This window comes from Oreochromis niloticus, linkage group LG5 (assembly GCF_001858045.2).
Source record: "Oreochromis niloticus isolate F11D_XX linkage group LG5, O_niloticus_UMD_NMBU, whole genome shotgun sequence".
Taxonomy (NCBI): domain Eukaryota; kingdom Metazoa; phylum Chordata; class Actinopteri; order Cichliformes; family Cichlidae; genus Oreochromis; species Oreochromis niloticus.
In genome coordinates this window covers 6,679,082-6,696,898 of record NC_031970.2, presented here as the reverse complement: position 1 = coordinate 6,696,898, position 17,817 = coordinate 6,679,082, and the positions used below count along the sequence as shown (strand labels likewise).

At 39.0% G+C, this 17,817-nt stretch overlaps 1 protein-coding gene across 5 annotated transcripts in view; it reads right to left on the bottom strand.

Moving 5' to 3' along the window:
• Positions 1-3,549: 3,549 nt before the first annotated feature.
• The window catches only part of LOC100710082 (guanine nucleotide-binding protein G(s) subunit alpha), a 35,903-nt gene continuing 21,635 nt past the window's right edge, over positions 3,550-17,817 (bottom strand). For 2 of the 5 annotated variants that reach the window (XM_019359338.2, XM_003454281.5), the window contains exons 6-12: positions 9,123-9,177; positions 7,755-7,828; positions 7,570-7,628; positions 7,205-7,325; positions 6,187-6,317; positions 5,392-5,459; positions 3,550-4,775 (exon numbers count right to left, since the gene is read on the bottom strand). In XM_019359338.2, the coding sequence (XP_019214883.1) occupies positions 4,629-4,775; positions 5,392-5,459; positions 6,187-6,317; positions 7,205-7,325; positions 7,570-7,628; positions 7,755-7,828; positions 9,123-9,177 (655 nt within the window). In that variant the 3' untranslated portion in view covers positions 3,550-4,628. The other 3 variants (XM_005458821.4, XM_025907080.1, XM_025907081.1) reach the window with 3 other exon arrangements.

Genomic DNA, 17,817 nt, shown 5'->3' with positions numbered 1-17,817 from the left:
GAGATTTTGTGTTATTGCAGGCATGGTTCACGGAAGCTTAGATAGTGAGATCCACTGTGATGTTTGGTATGGAGACGGTGGCACACTAACATGAAGACAGGAGGCTGGAGGTGCCGGAGTTGAAGATGCTGACAATTTCATTGGGAGTGGCCAGGATAATTAGATGAGTTAATCAGATTGATAGTTCAGGTTGAACAGTTTGGAGACAAAGTTAGTTTGGACGTGCTGAGGAGGGATAGTGGACAGAGTCAAGAAGGACATGCAGAGGAAAGATAGGGTGAGAGCCAGAGGCACATGATCTGCTGTGGCATAACAGTTTCTATGCGCTATGGGGCATATGTGGCGCGAGCTCTTCAGAAGACTGGTAACATGTCCTGGGTGTACCCCACCTGGCCCCATGACAGAAGTGGAAATGGATGGATGGAGTTATATTTGGGTATGCCATTTGTCTCGCCATATAAAGAGGTCAAAGTAACCGTAGCCTAACCTTAAGTGTGAACAACTTGCAAAATCTTGGAGGAATCTGAGCTACCAGCTTCACCATATAATCCTACAGTGAAACAGGGTGTGCAATTTGCAAGGCTGTTACATTTACATCCCTAATATTTTCCCTTCACACTGTTAATCATAAAATATGTGGCGGTTTGGATGTCTGAATGTAAAAATCTTGTGTTATTATTCACTGCTCTAAGATGTACAACATACAGGAAAAATTGACTTATGGAAAACTAGCAAATATTGTAGAAACTCAATTACAAAATATAAAAAATATTTTTCTTGTAAAATCCCCACTCGTATGTGACTTTGGCAAAACTAACCTTACACTCTGTTGCCAGTTTATGAGGTATACCTTGGTAAAAGCACTGCAGTCCATGGATTGGTTTTCATGCCTATAATTATATACTTACAGAAAATCCATTAAATGTGGCGCTCCTCAAGGCTCCATCTTAGGGCCTCTTTTGTTCCCTTTTTTCTCTCGTTATGTTACTCTTTGGCTACATCTCTCAGAAAGAGAATATTTATTATTGCCAACATGTGGATCTGCCATGCTGCCACATTAGTCGATAATGTCATGAAACATTTGACTTATGCTGTATGAAGAAAATCTTTGACTTTTTGGGATGATCTCAAATCACGGATTTAATTTATTTATCATTTGCTTTTAAAGTCCTCCATGGATCAGCCAGCACCACAATATATAACAGTACAAATGTACTAATACCATACTGTGGCTCTAGGTCACTGAGGTCCTCCTCTAAACTTCTTTCAGACCCCAGCTCTTGACTAAGAACCAAAGTTTGCAGGGCTCATCCAAAAAGTGGCAATCATTTCTTGAGACTCACCTTTTAGTCAAGTCTGACGTGCCTCGTAGTTTCTGTCAAGTCCATTGTGAACATGCTGCTCTTTCAGTTGTTCTATATTTTCCTATTTGTAGAATTGATTTTCTTTTAATTAAAAAAAAACTCAAGGTAGAAATTAAATTAAAATTACTACTACTACTAGTCTGAAAAACAGAAAATATCCACTGAGCAGCAGTTCTCTGCATAATAGCCAGTCTCCTTCAAGTTGATAGGAAGGCAAGACGATAACCCAAATAACTCATTACAACAAAGGTATGCAGAAAAATGTTACGTCCTGATGAGTCTTGTTTTCTGCAGACGTCAGACGTTGGGTTAAACAACATGAGAGCACGGATAAATCCTGCCGTGTATGAGTGTCTTGAGGCTGCTGGTGGTCTAATTGTGTGGGGACATTTTTTGGCACACTCTTGGCCCCTTAGTACCAAACTTTAAACAGCAAGTATTGTTGCTGACCATATCCATTCCTTTATGATCACAGTTGAACCATCTTCTTTATATAAAGCACAATTTCACAAAATTTGAATAATCTCAAACTAGTTTCTTCAACGTATTTAAAATATTGACTGTACTCAAATGGCCTCCACAGCCACCAGATTTCAACCCAACACAGGACTTTTAGGATGTGGTGGAATGAGAAATTTGCATCATGGATGTGCAGCAACTGTGTGATTTTTTCATATGACTATAAACTTAAATCTCTGAGGAATCTTTTTCCAGCACCTTCTCCATGAAGAATTAAGACAGTTCTGAAACCAAAGGAGGTCCAACCCAGTACTAGCAAGACGTACCTAATATAGTGGCTGGTGAGTGTATATGTGACTTTGTTTTTATTTTTTAATTTGTTATGCACTCTTTGTTCTTTCTCTATATGAATAAAACATGATATACTCTGAACAGCAGTCCACCACTTGTGGTAAAAAAAAGAAAAGAAAATAAGGTTAATAAAATATGAAACCCCCCCTAATCATTAAAGACTGGATTCACTGCGTGGCTGAAGTGTTACACAGTGACAGCTTCAGCTCGTGTAATGTTGATCTAATATACCGATTTCTAAGAACAAACCAAAGACTAAAACAACCGTTTCCTCTTGTTTGAGCAAAAAGAATTTGGTTTATGTAGAAACAAGCAATGTTTTGCAACTGGATATTTCCCTCTTCTCCAAAAGAGTTAAAGCTAAAAATAAAAAAAAGAGAAATGAACACCCACCCGGCTGCACCCAGAATTGCCACCACCTGAAAATATTTGCAGGTTACGGACAGAAAGCAAAGGAAACCCGGGCGACAGCTCACAAGGGTGATGGGGAGGTAAGTGTACAGTACACATATATATAAAATATAAAATCTGACATATATTTTATATATATATTAAATTGTGTTAGGATTCAGTATCGTTCACTACACAGCATTAAAGTGGTGTGTCTTATGATCTTTTTTCCTTCATTTTTCTTTTTTCCAACGCTATCATATAAACCAGAGGAGAGTCAAAGCAAAACAAATGAATCAACGAACAAACAAATGTGGGAATAAAATGGAAACTAAGCAACAGATGAAAGGCCTCCGCCCCGATCCGATGCCTGTCCCCCGTCCCCCTCCACCCCACAACCACCCTCCCCGGCGGGAGGGGTGAGCTAGCCCGGACGAGGTGGGACAGACCCGTCCAGCTGTACAGCGCAGTGAAACATAACTTACATATTAGCTCATTTTTACACGTACAGTCGTGATCAAGGCACAGGGATCTTCTACAAGTTATTTTTTTTTTCAATAAAGTTGTACAAAATAATACATTTTACAGTCTGTACAAGAATAATAGTCCAGCAGTAAAATAAAGACAGACGTACTTAAAGCCAGGAGGGGAGGAGGTGGGAATGGGAGAAGTGAGAGAACAAGACGAAAGGTAAAGGGTGTGGAGGTGGGTCATAGTGTGGACAAGGAGGCCTGTGAGTGCATGTGCACGGGTGTGTGTGTGTTAGTGTGTCCGTGTGTGCTCCCAGGTCAGAATGTCGCATCCAGCCCCGACAGGTCGTTTCTTCAACTTCGTGCGTTCCTTTTCCGTCGTCATGGTTTCCTTGTTAAATAAAAATTCCACATATTCAATAGTTGTCAAATAGCAGCAGGAGCAAAGGGGGCGAGGATGTATATATTTTTTATATGTATATATATATATATATATATATATATATATCTATATATATATATATATGTGTGTGTGTGTGTGTGTGTGTGTGTGTCTGTTGGAGGTTTAAATGGTGCACAAAGGCAGATCTCACACACAGTGTACACCAACACACAACATGGGGTAAAAACTAACAAAAACTTAAAAGTTGAATTGCGTTATTACAGGAATATATAATATTTATATTTATATATTTATATATATATATATACATATTTATATACACACATATATAAATATCTATATATATAGCTTGGATTTTTTGCACTGCATGAAGTTCACTGGTATGCATGAGTTTATGCATTGTATGATATTCATCTTATTTATTTTTATTTTTTTCTGTTGTTGTTGTTGTTTTCTGCATCCCTCCTTGGTTGGATTCTTGAAGAGCCGTGTGGTCTTCTGTTCAAGTCACGCTCACGTCCGCAGGCAGCCATTAGTCAATTAGTCCATCTGACCATCCCTGGGCACAAAACAGCCCTCCTCTGTAACATTTTGCCACCCTCGCTCTCCGCCATTCTCTTCCTTCGTGTTCAGCACTAGGTGAATAAACTCGTCCCTCTCAGAAGGCATTATTCAATTTAGCCTCTGCTGACTTTGGAAAGCAGTAGAACTTGACTTTTGAAAGGCTCTGTGAGAGTGTATGCGTCTTACTGCGGTATTAAAACCTATCTGAAGTCGTCTGTCATGTCTGTGTGTGTTTGTGTACCTGTGAGTGTGTGTGTTCATTTAACTGAGAGAGAGCTAAAAGGAGAGTTCGCCTACACTCAGGGATTCCAGTCCTGACCCTCTTTCCTGGGTCAAAGTGTAGCTGAGTACAGCAGTCAGTCCAGGCTGATAGTTGATGATGTGGTGTATCTGTAACAACGTTTCCTTTGTTTTGAAAAGAGTCTTTCCGTTGTTCAGTTTTTCTGCAGTTGTGTTTATCAGGAGAAGCTGTATCGGAGTGGAGGGGAGGGCAAGGCGCTCAGTCGCTTGCTCAGATGTTAGGTGAAGTTGGTGGGAAGTGGATGAGTGATTGGCTAACTGGTCGGGAGGGGGTGTTTAGCTAGGTATGATGGTAGGTAGTTAAGTAGGATTGGACACCGCTGCCAATCACAAGAGCTCGTACTGCCGTAGGTGCATCCTCTGTATGATGTCGCGACAGTCATTGAAGACGCGGCGGATGTTTTCTGTGTCGACCGCACAGGTGAAGTGGGGATAACAGTAATGCCGCCCGTCTCCGCTGGCTGTGCTGATCCTCTGAGAAAAGAGACACACTAGTTGGTACTGATGATGCCCTCAGAGTAATGCTGATCTAAACCTGCCTACCACTTTGTATTATATAGAACGGAGACTGTGTATATTATCGTTTCTATATTATCATATATTTTTTAAATGTAACTATTGAGCTGTCATACATTCCTAATATCGAAAGTTAAAAAAAACCTCATGGGCGAAAATCAGAGAACATTTATTTATGCAGTATACTCATTAAAATATAATTATTCTAACACCAAACTGAGGGAGAACTTTTTTCCAATGCCAGGTATTATACTCACCCACTGATACACATGGATAGTTTGTGTACTCTGGTGTAGTGACAAAATCTACATCTCTGGGACATAAGCGGTCCTTCAAATGCTCACAAACACTGAAACTATGTTCAGCTCCTTCAGCAGTGCCAGAGTAGAGAGACTGAGTGGAGTTAAAGCCAATTTGGAAACCACATCCCATGTAAATCAGCCTCTAAAGGAATTTTGTCAGGAATATAACTCAAACCTCATATTAGGCTTTTATGTCATATAAAGAAAAGAAAAAAGGGAAACTAAAGTCAAACAGGCAAAACAGGTTTTACCTCTTTGACTTTTGTACACACCAGAAATTCATCCCGTATGAAGTACTTTGCCCTGGTAACACGGGGATCTTCACCTGGCTCCGGTATTGCTGTTGGGAGAAGAAATCTGGTCACATTTGAGTCACCTTCACGCTGCGGCATTAAACAGTCAGATGGTGCAGCATTGTTACCGCAGAATAAACCACATTAGAGTTAAACTGGTAAAAATGGCCAATACTTTACTTGATCTCAGGACTGTAACTACTAAATCTCACTGAGCGTGAGGAGAAAAACCTCAGCATGTTTACATATTAACATGTCAGTGCACTGCGGGTGTTAGCATGTGTGACATTTCGATGGAGCGCTCCTCAGAACCCAAACTAACCAAGAGCTCCAGCCGTGAAGTCACATGGACACACGATCTAACTGGATAACAGGAGGCAGAGCCTTCAGCTATCAGGCTGCTCTGCTGTGGAACCAGCTCCCAGGGAGGACTGTATTAGGTGATCATGAACCATCCCTTTGTTATTCTGGCTTTGGCTGTGGCTTCTGTCATCTCTAGATTGTTTCCCCTCTTTGAGTCTCGGTCTGCTGGTGGTCTCTCTGGAGTGCTTGCTCATAGTGAACTTTTGGATAATAGAGCTTCTCCCTCTGATGTTGTACGCTCTCTAACTTGTTCCTTGAGATGAAAGTTGTTAACAGGAGCTATATAAATATTATTGTATTAAAGTGGACAGTTCTGGGGATGTTATTGTGTATCATCAGGGATAATGTTTGGGGAAAAAAAAAGACTGACAGCAAGATGAAGATGAGCAGATCTAAGAGCGCCAGCCTTACCATCATCAGGCGTAGTGTAGCGTGCAAACTCCGGGAAATACTCCTCAATTTTAGATTTTCCTGCCAAAACCTTCTCAGCAAGCAGGTCCTGTTTGTTCAGGAAGAGGATTACAGAAATGGTCCGTAGCCACCTGCGGAGGGAAGTGAGCAAGTTCAGGCCGAGGTTAGTTTCAGACCCAAAACATGTCGCAGCTCTGTTGCTGGAGAGTCACTGATTTTCAAGTAGAAATTACATTTTAATAGACTTTGGCTGGAGAACACAGGAATAATTTACTCTCTGGAGTTCTGGGTTAAAAAGGTCTTAGAGCTTCTGCCATAAACAGCCCATATGGAGTCAAAGGCGGACATGGTGTCCGCTCAGAGCTTCGTCCCTCTACATATACACCCTGAATCAGAAATTTCACATTTTCTTGATTTTCAGAAGAATTTTTTTTACTGCATCGTTCATGTAAACGTATTGAGCGCTTTGTTTAAATTTACTGTGTTTATCTCTGAAAAGAAATGACTTCTCTTACCAAACTAACAACAGCAGGCCCTCAGATGACAAACCTTCCCAGCTTGATTTGTGTTTTCATTTGCACAGCTAACAGAAGCTCACATCATGTCGCATATGTTCTTTTGATCCTGTTTTATCGTTATTTTCTTCCCGTATTTCCCTGCTGTGTGGAAGATGGCTGGTAACCAGGCATTCCTCTCAACTTGCTAAGATTTTTTAAAATATCTTGTCAGACAAGTCAAAGTTTTATTGTTGTATATGACTTTCTTTTAGCCAAAACAATGGAAAACTACCAGTCACAGTAATCACATACTTCACATAAGTTGCTCTTATGTCTGGAAAGCACCTTCTACATAAAGGGAGCTAGAAAGGGACCAAAGTGTCACAGCATTTACTTTCTATATAGTCTTTTAAGCAACATTTCTTGGTTTTTATGACTCCCTTTTCGTCTCCTCACCTTCAAACAAAAAAAGAAAAAAAAGAAAAGAAAGAAATGTGTCCAAAGAAAATATTGTCTCTGACCTGTTGTTCCAAATGTTCTTGAAAAGATTGAGGGCTTCCTGTAGTCTGTTAGTCTGATTATCTTCTCTGATCACCATGTTGTAGCTGCTACTCGCCACCACAAAGATGATAGCTGTCACATCTGTGGCACACACAACACAGAGCAGGATTAATAAAACCACTATGAATAGAAATACCCAAAAACTCTAGATACACAACTTTGTTCTCAACTTGGACTTTAAATGAATGCACATGCTTCAATCCAGTTACGAATTCTGGAACACTACATATATATCTGCTTTAGTAGCTTTATAAACCCAATGACATGAAAAAAGCAGCAAATATAGTGTTAGATACTTCATAAATAATTCAGGATCATCTCCTACCATTAAAACACTGGATCCACTTTCGCCGTTCATCCCTCTGACCTCCAACGTCGAACATACTGAGAGACAGAGGAAGTTAAAAAGTTTTATATTTACACTTTTAAAACAGTATTAATCCTTTTATTTTACTTTTTTAAATTTCACTATCGCACACATCGTGATAAATAAACATTGAGGTTGCTCACTGGAAATTAACTTTGTCTATTTGAAATCTTGTCTCGAAGATCCCAGATGTCAGTACTCTGCATCTTAGCAGGTCCTGAAAAAAAAAGATAGGAGGAGGGTTAAAGGAAGCACAAGTGGACAATGAAGCATAAAATGGCAGTAAATGGGCAAGAAGTTGACTTTTGCAAGGAAATAAAACAAATAAAGACAACTGATGCGTGTCTCTTGAAATTTCATCTAGGGAACAGCATTTAAACTTAAATGCCGTGATGTGTGGCACAGTTCATATTATGCACTTATCCGTATTGATACACATTATAAATAAAATAATGTTAAAAAGAAGCTGTGCATATAGTCCATTTTCAATAAGACATACTGAATAATAACACCTAATAATGAAGAGTGTTTGTAGATTAGTAGATTTTTTGTCAAACAGGTCAAAAACAATCAAATTCAAAGTTTTATCTGGCTATCAAAATCAAATAAAAGCAGATGAAATCCACACTCATTTTACTTTTAATTTTTCCATATTCACTTTCCATTTCCCACGGCACTGTTCTTACTCGCTTCTACGCCAATTACGGCTGATTGTACATAAACATCTAGAAAGTATTCACCAACTATGAACTTAAAAACTGCCACAAATGTGGTAATTATAATTTTCTGCAAACACAACGACACACATTTTCTATATGCAAACATGACCTGTGCACGGCTCTGCCATCAGTGGTGATGCATAATTACAATGCCGTCATGAAGGTCTCTTCATGCTTTCCATGTCCAATTGGGTCGTTGGGACGTGAACTTCACCATCTGCACACGCTCATTTCATGTATGGCATGACGTGTACTGCAGTTCACATCCTTTGTCTGGTTCCGGCTACACGGTTAAACACACTCACACTTTTTACTTCTTCTCGAGTTTCCCCAAGATTAATCTTTGACACGTCACAGAAGGGAAGGCACAGGCGCCTCCAAATAATATTCACAGAGCATGAGTGTGTCATGATGGGAACCTGAAAACCAGGAACTGTTCTTCTGCTTACAGATTGTTATTGCAATATTATTTGAGTTTGGTGAATAAATGCAAATGTCTGGCAGGCTTTGCTCTGGTGGTTCATCACCTTCAATCCTGTTTGTGTTATTACACAGTGAACTAAAACTCAAAAAATTAAAGCTACAAGAGAAAAAAAACATTTTGATTAACTGGAATAGAAAACAAAAACTACTCTCCATTTTCGTTTTTGCTCAATTTGAACATTATAGAATATACTAAACATTGGTGAACATTTTTAAACAACAAATTAACAGAAGATAATGGAAACTTACAAAACTAAATAAAAATGATAAAACCTGTTATAACTGGTGTTTGAGTGCTGACCGCCTCACCTGATCAGTGGGTGTGTAGTCATTCTGCCTGACCACATCAATCCGGTCTAGGAAGCTGCAAAGACACCACAAAAGCAGTTAAATCTCAGCTGGAACTGTATAGAAAAATATATATACAATATTACAATAAAACTAATGTATTGCTTACTTTCACAGTAAATCAGTCCATTTTAACTAACCACAGTAATCTTCAAAATAAAACCTACTGAACTGTAAATGCAACTTAAAATCCTCCTTAACTCACCAACCTATCAGACTGGAAGAGTTTGGCTTCAAAACGCACACAAACACAGGCCGAGCGCTGCTGCCGAGCACAGCAGTGAGTGCTCGGGAAACATGGAAGATATGAGTCCCTGAACGGCCACGAGGGGGCGAGTGTTTGAATTCGCAGCGAGATCAGAGGCAGCCAGTCTGAGTCACCGGCAGCCGTTTGCTCTGTCAGACTGAAGAAGCCTCGTCAATGGAGCCGCTGTAGTAGTACTTGCACAGAAGGAGAAGTGTGTGTGTGTGTGTGTGTGTGTGTGTGTGGCAGCGTGTATGTGCGTGGGTGGGTATGCAGGCCTACAGCGCGTTCATATTTTGAAGAGCGCCTACCCAAATGCATGTTAATGGTCTGTCTGAACGGGTGTCTGCTTTCAAGGTGTGTGAGGCAGCCTGACGACTTTTTCGGGGTTGTCTGGACCACGGACACTTTTACACGAGTACCAGTCGTGTACATGCACACCAGGATTAATAAGATCGCCTAAATTTCACACAGGAAAAAAAAACAACTTCCCTATCATCTCCCTTCGAGCCACTGCACATGCATGTAAATAAAATGAAGGTGGAAAATTAAACTTCCAAGCTGTCCAGACAGGACTTTCAGATGTAAAGAGGTAAACATTATCAAAGAAGAGTTGCTCAGCTGTGGCATGGAAAGAGGAGCGAGCTGAATTCAGGCCAGTTATACCGAAAGGAATTTGGTGATTATCTTTAAGCAGCAGCGTCGCACTCGCCTGCACTGATCGAGCACAAGTGCTGCAGTTTTCCTACAGAAATTGAGCTGAAAACTTCACAATCGCAGCTTTAATATCATGCAAATGTTTCAATCACGGGATTCTGCTCTCAAACTTAAACATTTGCATATTAAACTTTAGCCCTTCCTCATGTGTGTTACCATGTTATATTAAACAACAAGATCTCAAGTAAATACTGAATGGACCTGAAATGCAGTACAAATAATTACAGGGGTCTCCACCAGATATAGCTTGAAATGCAATGGGAGTCTTTCTGCAGAAAGAAAGTTGAAAATTACCTCCATACAAATTGTTAAAATAAAACACCAAACAGGTTAAATGTACTTTGCTTGAACTGGCACCTTATTCTGATGCATTTCTACTTCACAAAATTCCTGAACAATATTTAAATATTAAAGCTTTCCCCTGACGAGCGTGCTTTAAGCAGGAATGAGGGTTATAGTGCGGTAGTGTTAAAGTGTAGCCACACAGTTAATGCTTGCTAATTTTAAAAAATTAACAGACATGGCTTTGATGTGTTAAAGCACTGCTTGCAACTTCATCTAACCAATTTTATTTTAAATCTCTGCAAAGCTTCACCAACCAAAACTGCTTTAAGTAATCCCTGACTGCTTGTTACAGAGTAGTTGCTAACATACTGCATTCCCACTCTGTTCCTCGGCCCGCCCGGCTGTCTGCTTTGAATAATTGTCTACACTCTATTCTTACAACTAGCAAGCAAGACGCTGGCCTGCAGCCGCCTCTCAGAGAACAGGTATGCAGCCCCCTCTAAGATAACTAGGAATGTTGCGGGCAGGGGTGAAATGTGACAGAAGGGCTGCAGGTAACACACTGAGAGGAACAGGGGGCTGCGTCTGCAGGCGCTACAGTGCTGGACAAACGGACAAAAAGACCCCTGAGCCAGGAAGGAGAGGGAGGAGAAAGGGTTCGCAGAAACAAAGAGCGGGCCATGCGCATTTCTCTGCACAAATGCGCACTGACACAGATATTCATGTAAAACACACAGAGAGACCATTAGGCAGTCAGCCGGTCTGGTACCAGCCGCTCTCTGCAGGGGCCAAGTGGCTCAGGTGCTCCCACACCTCAGCACCTTCGAGTCAAACTTCAGCCCATAACATTACATTATTAGTGAGCACCTCAACAACAAAACTTTCATTTTGGGTGAAGGTGAAAGCTACAGCTCTAATGATCAGAGTTAACATGCCTGCCCCCAACACCTGCTGAGGCCAAAATCTTGTTTATCTACAGCTCCGGTCTGAGGCATCAACACGCCCAGGACAAACACACTGCTCAATTTTTAGCACTTCTCCCTATTAATAGGAGAAGTGCCAATAATAACCATGCCTACTAAGCTGAACTAAATAATAGTGGCTGCCCCAGTAACAGAGAGGTCTACGGTGTTATGTATATCCACAGGGTTATTCTGGGGTAGCAGACAGGGTGACTTAAACTCTGGAAATATACACAGGTCACTTGTCTGGTGGCTAAAAATGACCCAGTATTTACAAGAAAAGCTAAAATTCATTCTTCTGTTTTCTTTGGGTTTCTTTTTCTTTTTTTTGCAGATACAATAAATGTAGGCCAGGATTGTGGAAAAATGGAAAAAAAAAAGAAAAAAAAAATCAAGCATTTACACATTTTTAAAATGTCATATTTACTTCAAGTCTTTATTTGGATTCATTGTTTTATTGCCACACAAACAACCCTGAGGGATATTTAAATATGCTTGTTCAAATTTATAAAATAAAAATCACATGTTGTTTTATCAATTATATTTAAAAAAAATAGACTTTTAACAAAAGTTCAATTTCCAAATTTCTTCTATTTTATTGCTACAATAATTAAAGCCTATTCCAGGATTGGACTGCTATGAAAACACCTTTTAGCTGGACCGGCTTTGCACGTGTAATTTTGAACAGGATGAAGTTGAAATTGTTTTAAATTATTGTTTTGTTTTGGTTTTTTTATTCTTCATGTGTTGGGAAAAAAAAAAACTTAACAGCAGCAGCGCACTGTCCCAACAAAGCTGAAAACACTCCCATAATGCATTTATCTTGTAAAAGTGGCAGTATTAGAACAAAGGATTACTCAGATTATGAGCTTTCATACGTCCTCATCTCTACTCAGTATTAGATTACTCTGACACACATCTGTGACACACAACTGTGTCGTCCGGCCTGCAACCTTACAGCTGGTCAGGATAAAACAGAAACGGATCAAACTTAACAGGACGGAGCAGGTTTTTATGTTTTTAGGGAGCCAAATTTTCAGATCATACTACTTTAATTTTAAATTACCTTCATATGAGAAACAGTTATGAAATGTCTCTTAAAGAAAAAAAGGCAGTATTTGATCAAAGAACATGTTAACTGTGTTAACAGTTTAATAGTACCAGAGTAATTATTAAAGTATTTTAACCTGTATCGGGGTTTGTAGTATAATAAAATACAAACACACAACATCTGGAAAACTTTGCCCCACCGCGTCCGAGCAGCTCCGCTGTGTGACAACACACATGCAGACACACACAAATCAGCGAGCAGGATTGCGTCCCTAAAAAGCGCCTCTTTCCACATCTCCTCAAATCTATTCATGTCCAAGCAAGTTTTCAAAAGTTCAACCACCATGTCTTTACACAAAAGTAAAAAATGAAGACGCTCAAAAACTTTTACAAATAGAGAAAATGCACTTTCCTGTCACACTGAGAAGCTGATTAACAGTAAAACTGTAAAACAGTAAAACTGTGAAAACAAATTAAAAGAGAATTAAGAGTTTACAAAAAAGGATACATTTTAAAATTGTAAATTTAAGTATTAAATCCTTAAATATAGTTTAGTGTCAATGTTACTGACAATAATTTGGCCATTTATTAAAACTTAAGTTTGTTTTTTCAGATTAAAAAAAAAAAAATGTAGTTTAGTATCTCTTTATGTTAACGGGGCTTTAAATTGTGTCTTTTGTTGTTGCTGCAAATCTCACTGCAGACACTCAAATGTGTCACTTCAGGCGCCTGAAATCAATCTCAGCTGCACGAGAGAAAACTGAAGCTTTACAAGCCTCCGAAGCACCGAGTCCACTCCAAAAAATAAATTAAAAAAACCAAAACAACAACAACAAAAAATGGTCTCGGTGCTTCCTCAAGGTGCAGGTAATAGGTGGGTGGAGGGAGGGGGACAGTGCAAGATTTGAGGGGGTTACCGCTTCTTTGTACGTTAGCGCTTCACACTGCGACGAGCTGACCAAACCGAAGGCTTCGCCAGCCGATCCTTAATCAAACACACACCACATCCAGAGAGAGAGAGAGGGAAGAAAGAGAGAGAAGGCTATGTCTGACATTACAGAGCTGCTCCAAAAATAGCTCCCTGGCGCCCTGGCCTCCAGCTTGGTTGTCATGGCGACAGAACCACAGGCGCTATAAATAGACAATCGGCTCCAAATCTTGTGCTGCTGGAGAGAGGCCAGAGAGAGGGAGAGACAGACAGAGAGAGGAGAGGGAAAAGAAGGGAAGTAAGGCAGAAGAAGAACAAGACAGAGAGGAATGGAGCAAGCAACAAAGAGACAGAGAGAAAGAAATTTAGGGAATGGAGTGGGTTAGAGGAAACAGAGGGAAAAGTGCGCGAGAGAAGAAAAGGACAAAAAAAGAAGGAAGACAATTAAAGAACTAACACACGAGGAAAACAGAGAAAAGTGAACAGATTATAAGAGCAGGAAAGGTAGGAGGAGACGAGAACAGAGTGAAAGAGAAAGAGAAAACGAGAACGAAAGAGAAAAACCAAAGATTAACTAAAAAAACTGAATAGGAAAGTGAGACATTAATAAAAGAATGGAAATTTTAGAGGAGAAAAAAGAAAATAAAGAGAAAAAGTAAAAGGAGAGCATAAAAACTTTAAAGAAACTGACAAAGGTGGGAAAGAAACATGACAAAAAATGAAATTAATTGATGAACAAATGATCAGAAATCAAAGAATGAAAGAAAGCAACAAAGAAACAAACAAGAGCATGAAGACAACTTTTTAAAGCGAGACAAAACCCAGAGAAAAGTCATGAAGAAATCTTAAATGAGGCATAAAAATGAAGAAACCCCCCCCAAAGGACCAGAAAGGAAAATACAAATCCCGTACAGTAAAGTCAAAAAGAATACAAAACTGAATGAAAGAAAGCCAACGACAAGAAGAAAAATAAAGGAAAAGTAACAAAGTAAACACGGGGCTTCTAAACAGCATTCAGAAAAATCACAAGACGGCGAGATTACAGCAGCAGCAGCAGTTTCCCACAGCCGCTGTCTCCAAACACATCTACACATTTAACATCTGCAGCTTGCACACACCTGGAAATTTCATTTAAACATCTTCAGGATAACACACAGTGACACTGCCACCCCATCAAAACACAACAAAATCAGTTCGTCTTTGCCCCCATCCCTCATCTCCCCTCCCTCCTCCTTCAGGATGAGTCAGAGACTCAATCCCAGCCATTTTCTGTCCCTGCACAAACACCGCCACACATCACGGAGAGACAGAGAGAGCCGAGAGCAGAGGAAGGACAGGGGGGAGAGAAGAGGAGGACGAGGGTGCCAAAGAAGTACTTTAGGGGGACTCTGGCACATTATCGCTGGGACACCGTTTCAAAGAATCCACAGTTAATAAACACTGTGGTAACTCTCGGCCGGTATCACGGCCAGGCGGCACAAACGGGCACAAACACCAAAGTAACGTCTCTGAGTGACTTCTCCTACAGTTACAAACACCCCCAATTTAAAAAAAGACACTCCTAACATTTGAGAAGAAAAAAACCAAACAATAAAATATATAGCAGAGATTAAACATCCACTACATCTGGTGTTGCAAATCTATGGCATTGCTCTGTTTATATTATTTTATGCAAAATCCTGATGTTATTTTGCATCATAGATGGCACAACTAATTTTTAACGAAGTAATAGAAAATTACTTTTCCCCCCCAAATACATTATTACTTTATGCACTGTAATATATGAACAAATGGAACATTAGCATTTCATTAGGGCTCATGTTTAAGATTCTATGTATTTTTTTTTTGTTAATAAAGTGTTGCATATGGAAGGAATGCTTCATGAAATAATGCATAAAAAAGTCTGTTAAGAGTCCTTCAAAATAAAAGCCTGTAAAAATATAACACCTCACTCCGAGCTTCAGGTCAGGTACTCCTCGTCATATTTTAACACAACGGGTACCTCTATACTGTCATTTAAAAATGAAAAAGCCCACTACGCAGTCAGACAATAAGGAAACAGGAGACCTAAACAATATACAACATCAATATGGTTCTGGTTCAAAAGACTAAATGATCTAATTTATCCAATTTTACGTAAGCCACATACCAGGAGCTGTGCACCAGCTACTATACCAGCAACTTGTCCTTGTCTGATTACAGCAGTTTTTTGTTTTTTTTGTTTTTTACTTGACCTCAAACTGGTAAAGACATGGCTGAAAAGCTCAAACAATTATGCTTGCCTTACATGCTTGCGCATATCCTGGAGAAAGGTTCACGCTCTGCATCAAATCATTTTTATCAATCATTTAAAAAAAGAAATAAAAGTCAGTCTGACAGCTTCAGCAAATGCTTAAAAAAAACATTTTCTTTCAAATTAGCATTTACTTTATATTTTTCACAGATTGAGAATAAAAGCAGCTATGTAATGTGTTCTCATGAAATCAATTAATGTTATTTCACTTATTATCTGTTTCCTGCCAGCTCAACTCCACACTGAAGGTGTGTGTAAGGAGGTGAGACAGTAAGAAAGAGGGTAGGTAAAGAAGAACGACGGTGTAAATGACAGCAGGGTCAGACAGATGAAACAATACCCCTGTGGATGAATTACATGAATAATGTATTTATTTTTGGATGTACAGTTTGTTACATGTTACAAAGTCAGGGAAGCAAATGTTTAAGTTCAGGCTGATGTTGCCTTAAAGTTAAAAGAATGATCTCCAGTCTTTTTTCCCCTCGGTGTGAGGAACAGAGCTTACAGGAAAACAATCTTCATATGATCAACAATGATCATAAACACACACAAAATGATTCATGGTATTTTCAAAAAATCCAAAAAAAGGTGAAGACTGTAAAGCTTACAAAGGACATGTGCTAAAGTATGTACAGCTTTGTTCACTGTTTCCAAATATGCAGCCGTCTCCAACTGGTCAGCAACGTCTCATTATTGGCTTAGTTTTCTTTAACTTCCTTTTGGCCACATGTTTGCGTTATTTCTTTGTCTTTAGGCCACAAGTACAAGTGACTTTCTACTTCACATTTGAAGGAAGGGCTCAGAATTGGTGGCAATCTGCTTTTTAGAGATGGGGGAGTGATGCCTCTGCAGACAAAAAGCAAGCTGCCACTTAGCTTAGACGCATATCTGTCTCTGTCCAAAGATGAAATCTGCTTACCACCCACACTAAAGTCTTACAAAACATGAAAAAAAGGTGTAACCTTTAGATGTTTCGCTGCGATCACAAGAAGCTACAACTAAGGACATGACTTTGAAACAGTTAGTTGATCCTCCAATAAGCCATAAAAGGATCAAAAATAAAAATAAAATGAAAGAGGTGTATTATAAATAAATATTTGCAAAAATATGTGCAAGACTCGACATATTTAAAATCAGGTATTTATTCAACAATTAATTGTGACTTCTCTTAATTTGGTAAATTAATGAGGAAAAATCCTGAAATTTACAGAAGTTTAGGTAAAAAAAAATCTCAAGAAAAATGCATGAAATTTATGATATTATTGAAAAAGTTTGGGAATATTTTTGAGCAATATTGCAGTATTTTCCAAAGATTAGCCATGCTTCACTTTTTACAATTGCATGTTGTCATACAATAAATACCACGTAAATAAAATAAACCACACAAATATTTAACTCTCACAGAGTTAACAAGTATCTAACACTTAAAGAAGTCTCTCTTTTTAATCCCTCTCTTTTTTTATGGCATCTTGTTGAATGTCCTGTAGCCACAGAGCCTCCTCCACACTACCATACTACCTGGCCAGATTACCCAGCATGCCGTTAGGCGGTGTCATTTTATAAATGTAAAATTATTAGTGTGACAAATTGTTTCCCAAAATGTTAAGTGCCATGTTTAGTGACCTGTTAAAGAGAGTCAGTTGTGGGGTTTTAATTGTGTTATAAAGTTACAGCTGTGAGTGAGAAGAAGAAGAAAACGCAGTGAAGAGAAGTCGATGCAGTTTGGATACTCTCTACACAACACCTGGTATCATGTGTTTGTAAAAATTTAAGAATGAAAGTCAATGTTTTCACTCAGCTTTGGTGTGGTAGAATATTCATATTATTTGGGAAATTAAAACCATAAGGGGGGAAAAAAATAAAACAAACCTTATATTTCCTAAAGTTTATAAAATTGGGAACAGCAGTCAGATACGTTTCAACTTGATCTTTGATCCAATTAAATCTTTCTTAAAATAATAATATAATTTGCGCTCATTATACTGAAGCTTTGGACGGGCGATATTCCCCTTTTACAGAGGTTTTTAAAAATGTTTTACATTTCTTATAATGATAAGAAATGTAAGGGTTATTATAAAATGACTTAACTGCAAAAAAGAGTATATTTGAATAATCCGTCTTATATTAGGAATAATGCTGCATTCCATTTGAAGTGGAAAGTCAGAATTCCACTGGAT